Source organism: Giraffa tippelskirchi, chromosome 5 (genome assembly GCF_054371585.1).
Source record: "Giraffa tippelskirchi isolate mGirTip1 chromosome 5, T2T-mGirTip1v1.2.pri, whole genome shotgun sequence".
NCBI lineage: Eukaryota > Metazoa > Chordata > Mammalia > Artiodactyla > Giraffidae > Giraffa > Giraffa tippelskirchi.
The window spans coordinates 174,913,471-174,929,325 of record NC_137279.1 but is presented as its reverse complement, the minus strand read 5'-3'; the positions used below and the strand labels follow the sequence as shown (position 1 = coordinate 174,929,325).

The window sequence follows — 15,855 nt, the reverse complement described above, 5'->3', positions numbered from 1 at the left end:
TATAGTGAGCTGTTGTTGAAGGCCCTGGGAATCCTATACTACTGCCCATAGGTAGGCTGGGCTAGTAACGGGGTGATATCTGGAAGGGCACATATTACTGAAGGATCTTCAGTTGTAAATCTGCCCTAGCCTTGGGCCCAGGAGGAATCCACCTTCACCCCACTGACAACCCTCCCTCAGAACACAGATATGAATGAGAATAAGGTCAGGTCAGTCACATCCAAATCTTTGCAACCCCATGGACTGCAGCACACCAGGCTTCCCTGTCCATCACCAACTCCCGGACCTTACTCAAACTCATGTCCAAGTTGGTGATGCCATCCAACCATCTCATCCTCTGTCATCCCCTTTTCCCGCCTTCAATCTTTCCCAGCATCAGGAAAGATGGGCTTCCCTGACAGCTCAGTTGTAAAAGAATCCACCTGCAGTGCAGGAGACCCTGGTTCGATTCCTGGGTTGTGGAAGATTCGCTGGAGATGGGGAAAAAGCTACCCAACTCCAGTTTTCTGGCCTGGTTGCAAAGAGTCGGACAGGACTGAGTGACTTTCACTTTCATGAGGACAAGAACTACCCTTAAATCAAGGCTGGAAACCCAGGGAAGCCAAGAGGTGCTCACCACTGTGCTTTTGACACAGAAAGCCAGCCCTGGGTTTATCACTGCTTTCAGTTCCAAAGGTACCTAAAGCCCGTAACTGTAATCTTTCATAGACACAGTACCAGGCGTTTATCCAGGTTTTCATGCAGCCCTCCTAGTACTGTAAATGTCAGGAACCTCATTGCAACCCAGCCTATACCATAAACTGCAGCACCTTGGCTGATAACTGTAGCAGGTCTTACTCTTTTCCCTGTTGTCTATGTACATTTTCCCTCAATATCATTTCACAATTCTGAGGCAGCTCTCGCACCTCATTTTCTCCCAAAGCGGGAAAGCAGAGTAAATTCCTCTTAAAATCAAAGGCTAATGTCCACGCCGCCAATGAAGAATCAACAAGGTCTCATTTCAAATTTAATAAAACTACAAAAAATCAAAAGTGATACCCCCCTTACAGTACACATCAGTTGACCTGGCTCGGGTCATTCTGTCCAGAGGAAGAAAGGCTGGCCTCCCCAACCCCTGCAGGGAAGGCCCCCCACACCACATCCTGGTGGAGTGTAAGATCATGGTTTTAAGCATGACAATAGGACAAAAGAGGTTTTGTTTTCAAGACCGCCTACTGCAGCCTGGCCCTAAAATGGCTGAGCGCTCACTTCTGCTTAGAGAAATATTCTTTGCTCTTCTGGACATCAGGCTTGATGGTATCACTGCCAGGCTTCCAGCCAGCTGGGCACACTGCAAGAGAAAGGGTACTGATTAATAACCAGATCAGTGGTGAGCTCCACCCTCCTAAGGACAACTGGATGCCTCAAAACCAAATCTGAGCCCTAAAGGGCTTCAACATTCAGGTGCCAGGAGGCCTATCCGCCAGTCAGTTCATTCAGCCTTTTGAGTACAAAACTAAATATGCACGTTAATCCTCACTGTAGTCCCAATTACTATACTTAATTTGTTCATGCAGTAACTGAAATTTAAAGAAATTAACAGCTTCAGCTTTATGCTGTTCTAAAAACTATCTAAACCATGTACAGCAAAATATTTGAGATTTTGTTAACAGTGGGTAGTAAGTAAATGAGTACTCACTCATATGCTCTCTGTAATTTTATCTATGCTTCAAAAATGCACCTTTTGAAAAATAAGCTTCAAAAGATGGTTCTGGAACAGCTGAATTTCCACATGTACAACAATGATGCTGGACATCTATTCATACCATATACAAGAAATTTACTTAAAAACACATACATCAACAACCTAAATGTGAGAGCTAAAACCATAAATTCTTTTTTAATTGAAGGATAACTGCTTTACAGAATTTTGTTTTCTGTCAAACCTCAACGTGACTCAACCACAGGTATACATATGTCCCCTCCCTCCCCATCCCACCCCCTAGGTCGATAGAGTTCTGAGACATAACAGCAAATTCCCATTTGCTATCTAATTTACATATGGTAATGTAAGTTTCCATGTTACTCTCTCCATACATCTCACCATCTCCTCCCTTCTCCCCATGTCAATAAGTCTGTTCTCTATATCTTATATAAATTCTTTGGTACCATCTTTCTAGATTCCATATATATACACATTCGTATACGATAGTTATCTTTCTCTTTCTGACTTACTTCACTTTGTATAATGGACTCTAGGTTCATCCAAAAATCCATAAATTCTTTGAAGACAACCCACAGAATGGGAAAAAATATTTACAAATCGTTATCTAATGAGGGATTAATAGCCAAAATTAAATCCAAACTACCACAACTCAACAACAAAAAGACAATTCAAAAATGAGCAAAGGACTTGAAAAAAGATGTATCTCCAAAGATATACAAATGGTCAATAAACACATGAATAGATGCTATTTGTATTTAGGGAAATACAAATCAAAACCACAATGAGATACCACTTCATATCCCGTAAGATGGCTATAGTTGTTTTTTTTTTAAAAAAGACAGAAAGTAAATGCTGCGAAGGATATAAAGAACCCTTGATATTATTAGTGGGGATGTAAAATGGTATAGGTGCTGTGGGCAAGTCTGAAAATTACTCAATAATCTAAACACAGAATTACCATAGGACCCAGAAATTCTATACCTATGTATATATTCAAAGTAACTGGAAACAAGGATTCAGACATATTCACCAATATTTTAACAACATTATTTACAATAGCCAAAAGGTGGAAAAAACCTGTTAACAGACAAAATGTAGTATACATATGAAAAGTGAAAGTTGCTCAGTCGTGTCCAACTCCTTGCGACTCCATGGATTGTAGCTGGACAGGCTACTCTGTCCATGGGATTCTCCAAGCAAGAATACTGGAGGGAGTTGCTTTACCCCTCTCCAGGGGATCTTCCCCACTCAGGGATTGAACCTGGGTTTCCTGCATTGCAGGCAGATTCTTTCCTGTCTTAGCCACCAAGAGGCATACATATACAATGAAATATTATTCAGCCTTTAAAAAGAATGAAGTTCTGATACACACTACGGCCTGGATAAACTTTTGAGAACCTTGAAAACATTATGCCAACTGAAAGAAAACCAGACACAAAAGGATAAACATTGTATGATTTCACTCGCATAAAATATTTAAAATAGGTAAATTCACAGACGCAGAAAGTTGAACAGAAGTTACAAAAGGCTGGAGGGAAAGGATGGTGAGTTATTTCTTCATGGTTACTACTACACTACTACTGCTTATTTGGGATGATGAAAAAGTTTGAGAAATAGTGGTAATAGATATACAACACTGAATGTAACTAGTGCCACTGAATTATACACTTAAAGGTAAATTATATATAACCACAGTAAAAACTGACCCCCAAAAAAGTGACTTACCCCCATACCCAAGAAAAATACAAGCTAAAAAATGACGAAGTCAGGACTATGTAAACCCTAACACTAAGCTGCTGCTTCTATCAGCTGGCTCTTTAGAGATATGAAGGCAGCAGTTTGCCTTCTCAGTGTTCCTTAACTCTGCCAAACAAGAATGCCTGAAATACAAAGGGGCAGGACCTCCACAGAAGGTCCTGCTTGTTTCACTAAGTAATTGCCTTCTATACCTTGGTAAGCAAAAGGTCTGAGTTTGAATCTCTCAAACACTTTATGCAGAAAAGCATAACCGTCAGTCTTTCCTATGATCCTGAGTTAGCAATGCTCCTTGGGACTAACCCTAACCTGAGGAAAGTGAGATAAGGGGAGCGATCTCTGATATTCCACTCTTAACCTGTTGTTTTGTCTTGCAGGAAACATGTAGTCACCAAAATCCAGTAACGAAGCAGCAAAAACCTCACTTTCTCAACTGAGAGAAGCGAAGCCCTTTTCTTCCCCTCTAAGGATGTCATAGCCTCAGAGGTCAGACACTACAAATAGCCGTCTGGGAACAAGGTATGGATGCACTTTAGCTGCTTTACAAAATCTCCATTTGATCCTTACATAGTCATTGGCTTTAGTTCCACCAAAGGGTTAGAGCACAGGTCATAAGTATAAACAAGCTTCCGAGAATAAAGAGCAGCATAAAATCAGAGACCAGACCCAGCAGTTTACCACTAGGGAAACCAAAGATTCTTCTGTCCAGGAAGAAAACACAGCTTTAGAAGAGCCCAATTACAAACCACGACACAAAGATAGGACGAATAATGAGCCACCAAGAAGAACCTTGACAATTTAGTATCCTTGCACAAAGGCCTCTTGGCACTTAAGACTGCACCAATAATTAATGACAGGAAAGAAAGATCCACACTTGGACTCATACCCAACAGTGCTGGTTTTTTAGAATTAATATGAAGCTCAGCAGAACTGGCTGAGTCCCACATTTATCAGCTTTCAATAGAAGCTGAAGTATAACTCTCCCCACACAGAAGGCTCTAAACAATGCCTTTCTCAGCATTTTAAATTATGTAAAAAAAAAAAAAAGGGAAGGCTTTGAATTTTGATCTACCATTAACTGAATACATGCAGTATTTAAATAGTGGTTTATTGGTCCTAAAAATAGGAACACAGGAGCTTCCCTGGTGATTCAGTGGTGAAGAATCCGCCTGCCAACACAGGAGACATTTCCATCCCCGATCCAGGAAGATCCCACATGTCACAGAACAGCTAAGGCCGCGCACCACAACCACTGAGCCTATGTCTTAGAGCCCAGGAGTCAGAACTTTTAAGCTTGACTGCCCTAGAGCCTGTAGTCCACAGCAAGAGAAGCCCCCACAATGAACAGCCCTCACACAGCAACTAGAGTAAGCCTCCACTCGCAACTAGAGAAAAGCCCAAGTAGCAACAAAGATCCAAAACAGCCAAAAATAAATTAAAATTTTTTTTTAATTTTTGAAAAATTAAAAAAAATAGGAACATAGGATTTAAGTAAAAAATTTCTTCATAGTATTATTTGTCACTTTACCCTTTTCTCTGCGAAAATGTAATACAGGTTCACTCAAAGATCCCCACCAAAAAAAGTGTAAATTCAAGATAAAAGAAATTTTAAAGAAAAATAGGAACGTAGGATATACAAATATCCAGATCATTATTTTGTACACCTGAAACTAACATATATCTCAATTTTAAAAACAGGACTATAGGATTATTTGTCAAATAGCATGACAGCACCTCATATAGAGTGCTGGATATCCACAGGCTCTTAAACACTGTCTATCTTATTATAAGCCATTAAAGGTGCACACAGAAAGCTCTGCTTGTTTTAGTGCGATGCGAAGCAGCAGAGAACAGGAGTGTGAAGAAGCAAGTGTCACAACTCATGAAAGCTTGGGTTCAAGAGTCTATCCCAGTAAAAATTAATTAAAAAACAAAAGTCTACACTACACATTCAAGGGAAAAGTCCAATAAAGGGCCAACTTTGCCACCCACTCCTCAGCTCCTTCCATCTTGGTGCTGAACCATTCTCCACCAGAGGGCAGTCTTAGCAGCTGTCTGCTTCAATCCAGAGTAAACCCTACACTTAACTTCTGCAAATGGTGCCTTCTGATTCCCTTCACCTCGAGTGCCTGATGAACTATGGAGAGAGGTTCGAGACACTGTACAGAAGACATGGATCAAGACCATCCCCAGGAAAAAGAAATGCAAAAAACCAAAATGGCTGTCTGAGGAGGCCTTACAAATAGCTGTGAAAAGAAGAGAAGCGAAAAGCATAGGAGAAAAGGAAAGATATACCCATTTGAATGCAGAGTTCCAAAGAATAGCAAGGAGAGATAAGAAAGCCTTCCTTAGTGATCAGTGCAAAGAAATAGAGGAAAAAAACTGAATGGGAAAGACTAGAGATCTCTTCAAGAAAATTAGAGATACCAAGGGAACATTTCATGCAAAGATGGGCTCAATAAAGGACAGAAATGGTATGGACCTGACAGAAGCAGAAGATATTAAGAAGAGGTGGCAAGAATACACAGAAGAACTGTACAAAAAAGATCTTTACGACCCAGTTAATCACGATGGTGTGATCACTCACCTAGAGCCAGACATCCTGGAAGGTGAAGTAAAGTGGGCCTTAGAAAGCATCACTACAAACAAAGCTAGTGGAGGTGATGGAATTCCAGTTGAGCTACTTCAAATCCTAAAAGATGATGCTGTGAAAGTGCCGCACTCAATATGTCAGCATATTTGGAAAACTCAGCAGTGGCCACAGGACTGGAAAAGGTCAGTTTTCATTCCAATCCCAAAGAAAGGCAATGCCAAAGAATGCTCAAACTACTGCATAATTGCACTCATCTCACATGCTACTGAAGTAATGCTCAAAATTCTCCAAGCCAGACTTCAGCAATACGTGAACCGTGAACTTCCATATGTTCAAGGTGGATTTAGAAAAGGCAGAGGAACCAGAGATCAAATTGCCAACATCCACTGAATCCTCAAAAAAGCAAGAGAGATCCAGAAAAACATCTATTTCTGCTTTATTGACTATGCCAAAGCCTTTGACTGTGTGGATCACAATAAACTGTGGAAAATTCTGAAAGAGATGGGAATACCAGACCACCTGACCCGCCTCTTGAAAAACCTGTATGCAGATCAGGAAGCAACAGTTAGAACTGGACATGGAACAACAAACTGGTTCCAAACAGGAAAAGGAGTACATCAAGGCTGTATATTGTCACCCTGCTTATTTAACTTCTATGCAGAGTACATCATGAGAAATGCAGGGCTGGATGAAGCACAAGCTGGAATCAAGACTGCCAGGAGAAATATCAATAACCTCAGATATGCAGATGACACCACCCTTATGGCAGAAAGTGAAGAAGAACTAGAGAGCCTCTCTATGAAAGTGAAAGAGGAGAGTGAAAAAGTTGGCTTAAAGCTCAACATTCAGAAAACTAAGATCATGGCATCCAGTCCCATCACTTCATGGCAAATAGATGGGCAAACAGTGGAAACAGTGACAGACTTTATTTTGGGGGGCTCCAAAATCACTGCAGATGGTGATTGCAGCCATGAAATTAAAAGACGCTTACTTCTTGGAAGAAAGGCTATGATCAACCTAGACAGCATATTAAAAAGGAGAGACATTACTTTGTCAACAAAGGTCCGTCTAGTCAAGACTATGTTTTTTCCAGTAGTCATGTAGGGATGTGAGAGTTGGACTATAAAGAAAGCTGAGTGCCGAAGAATTGATGCTTTTGAAGTGTAGTGTTGGAGAAGACTCTTGAGAGTCCCTTGGACTGCAAGGAGATCCAACCAGTCCATCCTAAAGGAGATCAGTCCTGGGTGTTCATTGGAAGGTCTGATGTTGAAGCTGAAACTCCAATACTTTGGCCACCTGATGTGAAGAACTGACTCATTGGAAAAGACCCTGATGCTGGGAAAGATTGAGGGCAGGAGGAGAAAGGGACGACAGAGGATGAGATGGTTGGATGGCATCACAGACTCAATGGACATGAGTTTGGGTGGGCTTCAGGAGTTGGTGTTGGACAGGGAGGCCTGGCGTGCTGCGGTTCATGGGTTCGCAAAGAGTCGGACACGACTGAGTGACTGAACTGAACTAGCCTTCCACTCCCGTCAAACTACCATTTTGGGTCCCCCAAACACCACTAATCCACTCTTAACTTCCACCTCCTGTAACTCATGAGATCAGAGCTGAACAGTAGCAGTGATCACAACTATTTCATATCTTTACATGATATCCTTACATTAAGCTGGGGTGGCTGGGTGGGGTTCAAGATCCCCTTCCCCCTACATATCCAGCATTTGCAGCAGACTGAGGAGCTGGAATAGTTGGAATAGTTCCACTTAGTTGGAATAAGGTGGTCTCATTACAAGCAACAACTCCACTGGGCGAAATTGGGGAGTTTTCAGAAGCTACAGTCTTATACACTGAGAGGCTGGGAGCAAGCAGTTCAAGACTTTATCAAAAACACTTCAATGAGACTATTTCAGATGAGAAGGACCAGAACAGTAAGAAAGACCTACACTCTATCGAATGCTAGACAAAAACCATAAATTGAATCTTCTCAGTCATGTTTAGATTTTACAAGGACAGACTCACAAAAACATCATCTTTAATCCTGAAATTTCTCTAAGGACCTTGAGATTTCATCTCAAACCCTCTTGCCCTAACCCTCCTCAAAAAATTTTTTATATTGAGCATTTATATAATTTGGTATTTGGTGACTATAATTCTTATAGATACAAAAAACACCCTGCACAACAGAATGAATTTTTTTTTTTTTTAATTTATTTGCTCTTGCCAGATTTTAGTTGTGACATGTGAGATCTAGTTCCCTGACCAGGGATTGAACCCAAGCCCTCTGCCTTGGGAGCTCTGAGTCTTAGCCACTGGACCATCAGGGAAATCCCCAGAATGAATTTTTAAAAGACAAAAATGTTAACACCTGTAAGATCCTCCTACACTTTAACAAGTTGAATTTGCAGCAGTAATTCTAAATGAGCAGGGTAGAAGCTGGGACTATGCAGTTGGAACAAAAAGCCTTTATATTCTCCTCCCCAAGCTTTTCTATTACCTCACCCCCACAACCCACTATAATCCAGAGACTGCAATTTCTTAAAGAGACATAATAACCCTTTTCCCATCTGGTAGACTTTGTTCCCACCATCTTTCCCACCCTATCACTCCACTGTCCTGTCACCAGGCAAACTGGCTTACCTTCCCCATGTTTGTCAGTAAACTGGAAGGCCTGAACTAGTCTCAGCGTCTCATCCACAGAGCGGCCAACAGGAAGGTCGTTTATGGTGATCTGTCGAAGGATACCTTTATCATCAATAATAAAAAGGCCCCTGGAAAAAAAATATTAAAGGTCTGAGGGAGAGATAGTACAGTTTTAGAAACTGCTGTTAGAGTAAATCAACAGAAACTGGCCTTCCCCTTAGGTCCTGCATAAAGAATGAAGCCATTATGCCATACACCTTAAACTTACACAGTGATGTATATCAATTATTTCTTAACAAAACAGGAAAAAAATACGAAATAAGAAAAGTCTCCACAGATCACAGCTCTACTTATATAAAAGATCTTCAGCCAATCAGCCAGTTTCCGGGTGCATATATACCTGAATGAGATGCCTTCATCGGCCTTTAAGACCCCATAGTCCTGAGCAATGGTGCGCTTGGGGTCTGATATCAAGGGAATGTTCATGGGTCCCAGTCCTCCTCGTTTCTTGGGTGTGTTGATCCTATAGTAAAAAAACACACATACAATCACACTCATTCAAATTCTTCTGTAACAAAAGCATTAACTGTATCTATCCCACCCCAACATTGCTAATCTAATTCCCCAGAAAACTTTAAATTTTTTCCAGCAATAAATGGTGGTTTAGTTGCTAAGTTGTGTCTGACTCTTGCGACCCCATGGACTGTAGCCCACCAGGCTCCTCTGTCCATGGGGTTTTTCAGGCAAGAATACTGGAGTGGATTACCATTTCCTTCTCCAGGGGATCTTCCCAACCCAGGAATCGAACCCGGGTCTCTTGCATTGCAGGCAGATTCTTTACCGACTGAGCTATGAGGGAAGCCTAGCAGTAAATGGCTGAGGCCAATTAAAGTCACCAGGGTACACTCAGCTGCAACCCAAGCTGCTTTTCCTCTGCTGCTAAGTTATAAGAGCAACAAGAGGAAGTCAGAGCATTTGCACTCCTTCCATGAGGAGCCAGAAGTCAATACTTGAAAAAGTCTATTGCCAAAGCCTCCGGGTTCCAGTTGCTGCTTAAAAGTTCCTCTGCCTGGACTTCCCTGGTGGTCCAGTGATTAAGACTTCTACTATGCTTCCACTGCATGAGGCACAGGTTTGATCCCTGGTTGGAGAATTAAGATCCCACATGCCACACAGCACAGCTACCAAAAAAAAAAAAAAAACCGTAATAATTTTCTAAAATAAGCCCATGCCAAATGGACCAAGAGATTTACCATGCCAGGTGACAGAAGTGAGAATCCACAGAAGCACCAATTACTTGGCAGTTGAGTTTCTTAAATTCTTCTGCCCTATCACTGAAAGCAATGATCTCCGTGGGGCATACAAAGGTGAAGTCAAGAGGGTAGAAGAAGAACACAACATATTTTCCTGAAAAAAAAAAAAAAAAAAAAAGCCCAAGTTACCCTTTGAAATAGACTTTCTTGCTTTGCAGAGAATGTAAACCTAAAGACATTTTCCTATGGGAAAAAAGAAGCCTTTTTAAACTGATGGCAGACAACTGTTAAAACACCAAGATGCTCAACACAGATGATGCCTAGAAGCTACTGTAGAACCTCTGCCATAAGAAAAAGTTCTTCCAATTTCCATGCTTTATTCTCCTTCTTCCATGTTAGCTGCCAACTACAGATAAGCACTGTTCACTCTAATTTTGATCTTCTCTGGGTAGTTAAAATTAACACAAACACCAAGTTCTTCAGTGAAGAAAAGAAAAAACAAGGATGCAATCATCTACTGCCAATACTCATATAATCAGTGCCCAGAAAGAGCTGAATTGCTGGATTCTCTGCCACAAGGCAACAAGACCAACAAGAGAAAGTGAGAGCCTTTGCTATTCTTCCACAGTGAACCACAGTACCGTGATAGGTAAGGTCTAAGTGATCACCTAAATTACCACAAATATGGTTCAAGTAAGTCTGATAGGATGCACAAGCAAAGAAAAAATTTCTAAGATAAAAGTTCTCCTGGTAGGTAATAGGATTTCTAGTTGGAATTTTATGCAAGTCATTCTGATTACCAATTGAAGTAGATCTTCAACCTGTCAAGCAGTCTCTCACCAACAATTCCAAATATTCACATTTCCAGATACCAGCAATGTTTCAAAATCAAAATAACCTGGTCCTTTTGACATTCACTTCAACTTTCTCCCAGGGTTTTGCTAACAAGCTTCAGCAGGTCAAGCCCAGGAGGGCACAGAGCAACTCTTCCTAAACCTCATGCCTTTACCCTTGGGCCAGGGTCACCTCCCTACGGTGCTACTTACTTCGTCAGAAGGCGCTTCCCTCCATAGGGCCCCACTTATCTGCTCCTGTTCTAACCATTGTGTGTAATTTGTTAAGAAATCTAGTTATAGGTTTTACCCCAAAGCTAACTCTATGAACTGCTATATCACCAAGAAAGGTATACTTGACACCTGAGTTCTTAGGTTTGCATTCTAGGAAATCCGTATTTTGAACTGTCCCAGAATACCTTGCTATCCTAGGACAGTAAAGTAAAAAGATCCACATTAGTATTTGCCTGGTGTCTACATGAAGCTATTTAACAGAAAGGAGAGTTGTTCCAATTGTGACATCAATTTTTCTCTGGGGGTAAAATATCAAGGGAACATGCCTAAACCCTCAATCGTGACACACATTTTGTAAACTGAACAGTTTCACAGCTCCAGAGACTTGAGCTCTGAGACTTTAAATTGTCCAAGGCTTTAAAATGTAACAAAATAATGAGTGTATCTCCAGTAAAATAACTGAGAAGCAATACTGGGAAGATAATTGAGATATTATGTCCAGATATAATGAAGTATGCACATGCCTTCTACAGAAGTAGTTTGGACTTGGGAGATCTACCCTATGTTCACTGATGATAATCACCACTTCAATTCAATAGGAAGGCAACAGCCTCTTATCCTAAAGACAAATGAGATGTAAAAATCATTTGACACTCAAACATGACAAGAGATAAAGAGAGTGCACAAGCCCTCCCTAGACTGTAACATAATTCCATATTAATGAACCTAATTACTCTTACCTTTGTAGTCAGCTAGGCTGATATCCTTGAACTGACCATCGGGCATAACAGCTGTTGCTTTGAACTGGGGGGCACGGTGCCCAATTTTGGCATTTCCTGAAGACATATTGCTATCAGCTGGAAAAGATAAGAGAAAGTGAATTAGAAACAAGTCTTACTTTTCTGGATAACAATCTTCATCTGTTTAAGAGACTCAGCTGTAGAAATTGTCCAGTGGTCTTGAATATACACATAAACTTGTATAACAGTAAGGAGCATGAACTGAGCCTTCCAACTTTTCAAACAAAAATATTACACATCTCTGAATCTCACCTCTGTTTTCATTTTTGAGGGGAGGGATTGTGCATTTGAGATTTTTAAATTTTTGTTGGAATATAGTTGATTTACAATGTTGTTTTCATTTTAAAGTGGAAATTTCTTTATAAACTGAACTCTTCCTTTTCCTGAACCATCATCTGTACAATTGCATTTTCTTGTGTATGTTTATTATACAGGTGTACAGAGAGAAGAGGGTGGAAACTCTCAAACCTGGACCCAAATGTGCGATGCCATAAACACTGAGTACCCAAGCCCCAGAAACTGCCATGATGCCCTTTCCCTGGACTGCACCTCCATCTGCCTTCAGAACATGGGAAGCACATTTTAATCTTTCTCTGGGTAGATTTCCCAAGACATACACCCTAAAGCCAATCCAACTTTTTAAGAGGCCAAGACCAAGATTATGCCATCTGCTCAATTTCAAAATTCTAAGTGTTGTGTTTAAAGCCCAGAAGTCCTTTCAAAAGTGAGCTTACCTAGACCAAGATCCTGGAAAAATAGTAAGTAGAACAAAAGTCAATTTATTGCCAAAAAGCAATGTAACACCGGATTCACCCTGGTCAAGACCAAGGTAGGATTTAACCCAGTAAGTCATCAGTTTGATAATCCCAAGAAGCTAACTTTTCAAGTCCTAAAATTCTTGGTTCATAATACTACAACCATAAAAAAGATTGAACATCGACTGTGACCGTTTTTTTTTAACCGCTTAACATCTTTAATAGCAAACCAAAAAACCCAACCAAACACAGGAGGTGACCCTAATATACATGTCCTCCTTATTCAAACCTGCTTTTCTAGCGGATCCCCACGTCCACTAAAGCACGACCAAGCGCGGGGGCGGGGAGGCTCCTGGATTTCCACCGGGTGTGTCCCCTTCAGGAAATCGCCCCTTGAAGGTCCCTGGTGAAAGCCACTCCCCCAAAACCCACTAGTGGTACCCTCCCTGCCACTCCCATCACCACCCCTACCCTAGCACCTCAGAAAGCTCCAGCAGAAAAGTGCTCAGTCTTCACCAAGGGCATTTAGAATCACTACAAACCCCATTCTGCAGGTGCAAAAATAAAGACGGAGAACAGAATCTTAGTAACTTTCCACACCTGAAAACCGGGAACAGCCTCTCCCTCTATAACACGACCGACCGCTAGCCCACAGTTCCTGATCCGTTTGCAGATTCACTCGAAAAGTTTCCGTTACCCGCCTGTCAGGCGACTCCATCATCACCAACCCGCCCGACGCCACGCCAAACCTATCAGCGCTTTCTGCTTGTGTTGCTGGGAGTAGGGGAGACTCAAGCTGCCTTTAGTCTCGGGTTTCAACCTCGTCGCCGCACTCAAAGGAGCCCCACACGAGGATCGCTTCGCCTGGCCGCCTTCTTTGTCCGAGGAGCCCAGCTGAGTTCGGCGGGCCCCGAGAAGACGGAAAAGGTGACGGGCGGGCCGTGGGGCGCTGCCCTCATACTCACCAGTTCCACACAAACACCGACACCAGCAAGGGAGAAGACACGCGAGGCGTGCGCGGGGCGCTGCCTTTATAGCCTGTAAGGCTCTCGCGAGAGTCAGGGCGGGACGGGGGTGCGGGCGGGGGAGTGGGGAGGGGGATCTGGCCAGAGAACCGCCCCGACCCTACGTGCCCCGCCAGAATGACTCAGCGGTTTCCCTCGCTGGGGGCGGGCTCCCGCGCTTAGTGTACGAATCCCCCACCCCGCCGCCGACCATTGAGGTCGGAGTTTGAGGCGTTCTTTCAATCCTTTCATAACACGAACGCCTCCTCCTTGCTCGTAAGGCCCACACCAAGGTACGGGCCCGCGCTGCTGCTCACGGAAGACTACGTCTAACCAAACCCTGAAGAGAACGATCTCTTCAAGTATTTCTGAAATATTCCTCCCCTATTTCCGCAGCCTCTGCTCTAGTGCTAATCCTCCGTAACTCTCATTATTTAGACAGCCTCCCTTATTCTTCCTTATAACAGGGTTGTTGCATTCCAGCTCCCCTATCCCATCCACTCCACTGCGGCTGGAGGAAATCTTTCTGAAATCTGATCTCACTGATTCACCTCTCTGATTTGTGGTTCATAGAAACTGGGGCCCTGTCTTCCTGGGTTAAAACTCTTGTTATTTTCTGTGTGGCCTTCAGGCAAGAGTCTTAATCAATTAGCCTCACTTTTCTCGCCTGTAAAATGGGAATACTATGAATTCTTTGTTGAGATCATCTTTGTTGAGATCATCTCTAGCTTATTTAGCAATTCTCACACATTAAAAGTGTTACCTGTTGTTATTAGTGTAACTCTTCTTGCTCCTCTGTTGTAACACCTAGGACAGAGAGTAGCTGTTTGAAAGCTCAGGCTTTTGTTCGAACATGCAGAACCTGTTCTCTCCTATTTGGCCTGCAGAAGACGTGTCAGCTGAAGCATTACCTTCTCGTGAAACTCTTCTGACTTTCACCGATTCTCAGAATTCATTCCCTCCTTTCTGCCCAAACAGTAGCCTTCTTGGTCACAATCATCTCTGCGTCCTCAAGTCACAACATAGCACCGGATATGAAATAAAGAGTGTTGAATACATACCTTAGGCAGTTAGAATAGGGAACAGGAGTCCAGAATGGCGGTGGCTAAAAGACAAGGAAGGGAAAAACCCGCGAAAATAGAACAAAGGAAGGTCTAAGACCGGAGTGAGGACCTCAGGTGGAACAAACAGCACTCCTGGCTAGCCCAATTTACATAGGGCAGGCCCGGGGGGAGAAAGAAAAACAGAACACATAGTACTGTGTTCCCCTTTCTGCCCACAACCCCCACTACCCTATCTCCTTTGGACCTTATAGCAGGATAAAAAGTAGGGAAGTGCTGTGTCATGCTGGTTGAGCATCTCAAAATTTTTTGGCATTTATCATCCTACCCCACAACAGTAGTGATTTTTTTTTTCTTTCTCTGCCTGAGACGAACAGGTATTTGGCCATTACTCATGTCCTTCTTTTTTCTTTTTAATTGGTCACAGCCATTCATTACTGTGCTTAATAAAATTTTATTCTTTTTTTAATATCTTTAATATTTTCATTTATTTATTTATTTTTAGTTGTGCTGGGTCTTCGGTGCTGTGCCAGCGGCTTTCTTTACTTGCTGTGGGGAAGGGGGTGTTACTCTTTGTTGTGGTGAATGGGCTTCTTATTGAGTTGGTTTCTCATGTTGCAAGCACAGGCTCTAGGCATGCAGAGTTCAGTAGTTACTGGCACATGGGCTCAGTTGCCTTTTAGCATGTGAGATCTTCCTAGACCAGGGAAGATCCATAATTGAATCCATGTCCCCTGCACTGGCAGGCAGACTCTTATCCACTGCGCCACCAGGGAAGCCCCTCATTTACTTCTTGAGGGTTCAGGGGAAAACAGACATTCAGAGTTTAGTGTTTTTGTGTCGTCAGTCAATAAGTCGGATCCCACTCTTTTGCAACCCCATGGACTGTAGCCCACCAGTCTCTTCTGTCCACTCTTCTGTCCATGGGAATTTCCCAAGCAAGAATACTAGAGTGGGTTGCTGTTTCCTTCTCCGGGGGATCTTCCTGACTTAGGGATCAAATTTGCGAATTCTACATTAGCCTCAGAACTTAATAGTGGATGGTTATTCCTGTTAAACCAACAACACACAGTCCTACTTCACCCAGAAGAAAATTACCATTTATTGTATCTACCATGTGTCAGGCCCTGGGCTGGGCACTTGAGTTTGTCTTATTTAAGAACCAAGAGTTATCCTGGCCCAGGGAAACATTAATATCCAGTTCCTGTGGGAATATACA

General features: G+C 42.4%; 1 protein-coding gene across 2 annotated transcripts; it reads right to left on the bottom strand.

Moving 5' to 3' along the window:
• Positions 1 to 993: 993 nt before the first annotated feature.
• PRDX1 (peroxiredoxin 1) lies at positions 994 to 13,577 on the bottom strand. 2 transcript variants are annotated; one of them, XM_081488687.1, is made up of 6 exons: positions 13,172 to 13,577; positions 11,757 to 11,873; positions 9,950 to 10,103; positions 9,097 to 9,219; positions 8,694 to 8,824; positions 994 to 1,330 (listed from the first exon to the last, which is right to left on the bottom strand). In XM_081488687.1, exons 1-6 carry the CDS (start codon positions 13,290 to 13,292, stop codon positions 1,245 to 1,247), a joined length of 732 nt encoding a protein of 243 aa, XP_081344813.1. In that variant the 5' UTR covers positions 13,293 to 13,577; the 3' UTR covers positions 994 to 1,244. The 2 variants fall into 2 exon arrangements, with proteins under 2 accessions (XP_081344813.1, XP_081344814.1); XM_081488688.1 differs by having other exon boundaries at positions 13,537 to 13,577.
• Positions 13,578 to 15,855: the final 2,278 nt, after the last annotated feature.